Here is a 5,671-nt window from a genome sequence, read left to right on the forward strand (position 1 = left end):
AGCGAGCTATGGCCCCCTCGCTCTCCCGCGCCCAGGCTGGGCACGGCAGCCTCCCCACAAAGGATTACAAGGACAAAGTCCCGAGGCTTAAAGCACCTTTGGCCTTGAACTGTAGGAGCGTTTCATTTTGGGGAGGCGAGGTCTCATGTTTCTTGCCCCCAACGCTCCTTCCAGTCCAGCTCTGGCTGCGTACAGCTCCTTCCAGCCACCACACACGGGCTGAGCCAGCCAGGGAGGGGATAGAGTTTCTGCCCCACCACCCCTTCCTTCCTGCACGCTTACTCACAGGCAAGAAGGGCATCGGCACTCGCTGGGCACCAGCCAGGGAGCTGCACGAGGCCTCGGGAACGGCAGGAAACGAGCCGTGGGGAACGGCAGGCACCCGGGCAGAGGAGCCAGCGTGGCCAGCTTGCAGCAAGGGCTGCTCGCAGGGTTGTGGGAGGAAGAGGTAGGAGCCCCTTCTGCCGAACCCCCCTGCCACCGCCGTCCCACGGCCAGGGTATGGCTTCCCGCACAGACCTCTCTAACGGCCCTCCCTCCTGCTGTGCTCCCCTTGTAGCGGATCCTCTCACAGCTGCCATGGCCAGTGGCAGAGATTCAGACAGTGAGCAGGCAGTGCCCAATGAGGAGGATGAGGGACCGGACGTGAAGGCTGTGCAGGCCCACTACCTCCGCAGCCCCTCGCCCAGCCGGTAAGTACGCTTGCTGCAGGCGCCTCCATGGCCTCCCGCTAGCACGTGGTAGATCAGCTTGCCTTCTCTTCTCTTCCACTGCCTCCTCTCTGCACAGGCACTTGGATGAAGCGTGGAGCCCAGGGCTTCCCTCCCCTCCCGGAGGCGGGGGTTAGTGTGCCAACGGGGAGAGAGACTGCAGAGGCAGGACTCATGCGCTAATTAATCCATCCCACTAAGAGTGTATGCACACGGCAGGGATGAATTGCAGAAAGCATTACTATGGGGTGGTATCGTTGCTCGTCCCTGACTCATCGTCTCACTCCACTCCCCCGCTGAAACTTCTGATCCGGACTTCAACTCTTCCCAAATTGAGCCCCGTCTTTCTGCCCATTGTAAGGACCTGTGGATCTTTTTATGTTGATATCAGCCTTTCCCAGCCCCAGAAAGATTGAGGGTCTTCGGATTTGGGTTTGGTTCAGAGCCATCTTTAGGTACAGGCTTCAGGCGCTGAACAGGAGGCTGTCACAGCGCAAGCAGAAATGGAGTTACTCAAGCAAAACAAGCATGATTAGATGTGTTTTCTCGTAATACAAGGAAAAATACATCCCTGTGTACTCTTTTCCTAAAGCAAAATGCTCTGCAGGGCTTTCTGTACCCTCTGAGATGCTTTAGCTGAAGGCAGGGAGTAGGGATCGAGTTTGAAAATAACCTGCCCCAGTGGCCTTCAACAAGTAGGAGGTTATGAAATGTCTCCAATTAATTGTGGGGCACTGCAGGAAAATGAAGACAGAGTGCTTATTTCATTTAACTACATGCATTTAAAAATTGTTTAGGAAGTTCACTGAGCTTACATAAAGTGAAATTATGTATTGAACTTGGTAAATCACTCTCCTACTGCTCATCAGTCGCTCAAAATTAAACAGAAGCACCTCTCCAATTTATTCCCTTCCCTTCCCTTCCCTTCCCTTCCCTTCCCTTCCCTTCCCTTCCCTTCCCTTCCCTTCCCTTCCCTTCCCTTTTTTTTTCTCCTCCTTTTTTTCTTGCTGTCAATGCCAAAAGCAATGATGAAAATGGCAAGGTCCTTCCCAACCAGAACGAGGCCCTTAAAGCGTCCAGGCTTGGGCAGTTCTGCACCCGTGTGTTTCATGGATGCTTGGGGCAGCTACAGGTAAAATGTCTTGAGGCTGTGGTGCCAGATTATTACCAACTGTTATCTTTTTATTGAGCTTGGAGGCAACCTTTACAGCAAAAGGAATTGAAGGCAGGGCATAGCTGCAAATTTGTGTCAGCTCCTGTAAATGAGACTGAGACTCCCCTTGCTCATCTCATAAACTCCTTTGCAGAGCTAGGAAAGGATTACTTTCAGTCACGGTTGACAAGTGCTGGAACCCAACTAAATGACCTAGATGAGCCCATTAAGTGGTTTCCGATGGCTGTGCCCTCCATTTTGATTCTGGAGAATGAAAGCTGTTTAACTCTCCAGACACTTTGCTGCTCCCTGACTGCACATTAATCACCCTCCCTCTCCTGCTTTAATTAAACAAAAAGTGTGTTGCAAGTACTGCAAGTCTGCATTGCCAGGTAGCTTCTGTGATGGCAGCAAACTTGTCCTAATGATCTGTACCATCTATTTGGAAGGAAATGTAGAGGGTGTGCATCAGGGAAAAAGCTGTGTAAAATATTTTGTTAAGATAGTCTAAATAAGAAGAGAAGATTTATTTGGACTGTACAGGTGGACCCAGGTGGAAATACATTTGTTTTCAAGATTCTGGCCCTTTTTTGCTTAACAAAAACCTATGTACATCATGCTGTGTGTCAAAGAACTCCCTTCAAAGGTGTTTGTGGGTTCATAGTTGTTTCTGACCTGCAGTTAGACAACACTATGTGAGTGGAGAGACTGACCACAGATTCATGCTATGAAGTGACCAATGTACTGAGTACTGAGGGAGAGATTCACAGGCTTCAATCTTAATGCTTGCATTGCAGCTTGTGATAACTCAAATGATGCTTGTAGGCAATTCGCTAACAGAAAAAAAAATCCAACAGTTTTCTAGCGTAATCTGTTTGAATTGTTCAATAAATTCTAGTTAGGACAATGTTTATGTCTGTCTGCCTAAGTGAGAGCTACTTGTGGGACTATTCCTTGTGATCCATCCCCCTCCCAGTCTCAAACCAGACACTGATCTTCTCTACCCCAGTCCATTCTCCTGCACTCCCAGCCCACTGCAGCTCCTCCTCATGGGCCCTGCAAACACTGGATACCAAGGCATATGTGAAGCCTGTAGCGCCGTGCTGGAGAGCAGGGTGGGGGTGAGGGGTAGGAGAAGAGCTGGGGCTTCCCTTCTACCATCAAAGGATCCTCACTGCTCCGGTTTTCTGCTGCTGTCTTCTGGAATGGGTGAAAAGGGCTAAAGTCCTGGAGATGGGATCCCAGTGGAGGGCATTTGCCTAATAGGCAGTGTGGTTGGTTGGCAGGTATTCAGTGATATCGGACACTGATACAGAGAGCATCTTCATGGAGCCAATCCATCTGTCATCTGCTGTGGCTGCCAAACAAATAATCAATGAAGGTAAGAGGAGGAAGGCTAAAAGAACTATGTAAGTAATAGAGACTTGAGTTGCACTTGTTTTGCCTTTCTCATCCATAGATCCTAAAATGCTAAAAAAGCCTTTATGAGAAAACCCCACCTGAGGTAGAGGTGAAAAACACAAAGAAATAACAATTTACAAACGGTTTGGTGACTTCTTTTGAAGTTGTGGCAGAATCATGTACCACAGTGGTGAATACAGTTTGATTGCTGGCTGCTCGCTGCAACAAACTGGATAGAATAGAATAGAGTAGAATAATTTCAGTTGGAAGGGACCTACAATGATCATCTAGTCCAACTGCCTGACCAATTCAGGGCTGACCAAAAGTTAAAGCATGTTATTAAGGGCATTGTCCAAATGCCTCTTAAACACTGACAGGCTTTGGGCATCGGCCACCTCTCTAGGAAGCCTGTTCCAGTGTTTGGGTAAAAAAATGCTTCCTAATGTCCAGTCTAAACCTCCCCTCGAGCAGCTTTGAACCATTCCTGCACATCCTATCACTGGATACCAGGGAGAAGCGCTCAGCACCTCCCTCTCCACTTTCCCTCCTCAGGAAGTTGTAGAGAGCGACTGCATTCTTCTGGGACTAGAACGAGTGTGCCCTTAACTCCCAGGCCTTTGGCCAGCGTGGGTCTCCGGACTGAGAGGACAGTGCAATATGCTCTTCCCGTTACTGACTACCTTGAGGCTGCTAGATAAGCATGTACATGCACACACTGCAGACAGGACGGTGTGATGTTACTGGGGAAAAAAGCAAGCCACAAGGCTTGTCCCAGGAACAAAGAATGACAGGTCATGTGTTTGCTTTGTTTTTACACGCTTTTAGTTACAATGTCAGTTTATTCCAGAACTGAAGACAAAGGACGCCAAGGTAGATTCAGCGTGTCCCAGGATGTTAGAGTCTGCGCAGCAGTTGATGGTGGAAGACCTGTACAACCGAGTTAAGGAAAAGATTGATGACACCAGCTTGTTTAACACGCCGTGTGTGATGGACTTGCAAAGGGCACTTGTGAAGGACAGGCTGGAGACCCCCAGGGATGCTGTGGATGAAGTCTGGCCTAATGTCTTCATAGCAGAAAAGTGAGTGTCAGCTTTTGTCGTCAAGTTGCATGAGATTCCCAGTGAAGGGTCAGATGGAACCACTGAAGGCATAACATGTACTACATGCATCTAATACCTTTCATCCCTAGAGACCCCCAAAGTGTTTTTCAGAATATGCTCACAAAGATCTCTGGGCATTGAAAAGTAAATACTTCTGGAATAGAATCAGCAGCTTTCCTATGCTATTTTGATGCTTTGACAATTTTGGAGACGAAAAGGCAAATGAGCCCAAATTACACTGTTCTGATTGGAATTTGGCCCTGAAATTGGGATTAAAGTCTTTGTTATGTAAAAGAGAGTTTAAAAAGAAATGCCGTAGCAAATATCAAGTGGAAATGGTTAGGTCTTCGGTACCATGACTTAGCTCTCTGAGACACCTGTGCAAGTGACCAGAACAGAATTAGAAGTGGATATAGTGTAAAGCATCAATTACGGAGTGATAAGAATTGAGAAATAAGTAAACAGCCTGAACCTAGGATGGCAGGATGAGTTTAAAATCAAGCTGGAGTGGAAATTGAGCATGCAGCTCTACTGGTGAGTGCAGGTTTCTCATTTTCTTTTCCTGGTAAGTATTGGAAATACCTGTAGAACTCTCAAAGGACATTAAGGTCTGAGTGGAGCCGCATGTTGCATGAGTAACACAGACTGGGAGCTCTGTAGTGCTTTTAGCAGACAGCTTCTTTCCTACCTGAAATAGGATCACCAATATCTAACATCTTTCCTTCTTTTCTGAAGAAGCGTTGCAGTGAACAAAAGCCGTTTGAAGAGACTGGGGATCACGCATGTCTTGAATGCAGCTCATGGTACAGGTGTATACACAGGACCAGGTTTCTACAACGGTCTGAATATCCAATACCTGGGCATTGAGGTGGATGATTTTCCAGATATGGATATCTCCAAACACTTCCACCCAGCTGCGGAGTTCCTTGACGAAGCACTGCTGACTTACAGGGGTAAGAGGAGAAGATTACAGTGGTTCCAGAATGCTTGGGAATTAATGGGTGGAAGCGTTACTCTGATAAACAGCTGATGCCACATTTGTAATTGGGTAGAAGGCAGATACTTTGTTCTTTGCATCCAGTTACGGTGAACACTTCTTGCCCTTTTCCACTATGCCTCATTCAAAACAGGAGGGGGCAAACTAGTGAAAGGAGGCAGCCCAGCAGCCCCTGCTGCAAGCCCCATGTCTTCAGACTCAAACTGGCTATGAGCCACCTCCCTCAGCTGCTTTGAAAGTACCCTACTATTGATAAGAGGTGAAGCCCTGCTCCAATAAATATATTTTTTTATATTGATATTATATAATA

At 47.6% G+C, this 5,671-nt stretch overlaps 1 protein-coding gene across 1 annotated transcript; it reads left to right on the forward strand.

Moving 5' to 3' along the window:
- Positions 1-559: 559 nt before the first annotated feature.
- LOC104080491 (inactive dual specificity phosphatase 27-like) lies at positions 560-5,504 on the forward strand (the record flags this gene model as incomplete). Its single annotated transcript, XM_009582897.1, has 4 exons — positions 560-692; positions 3,150-3,244; positions 4,112-4,343; positions 5,100-5,504. Coding segments are annotated over 4 exons (755 nt in total), but the record flags the coding sequence as incomplete, so codon positions are not given.
- Positions 5,505-5,671: the final 167 nt, after the last annotated feature.

The sequence above is a fragment of the Fulmarus glacialis genome, unplaced genomic scaffold (assembly GCF_000690835.1).
Source record: "Fulmarus glacialis isolate BGI_N327 unplaced genomic scaffold, ASM69083v1 scaffold23038, whole genome shotgun sequence".
Classification (NCBI taxonomy): domain Eukaryota; kingdom Metazoa; phylum Chordata; class Aves; order Procellariiformes; family Procellariidae; genus Fulmarus; species Fulmarus glacialis.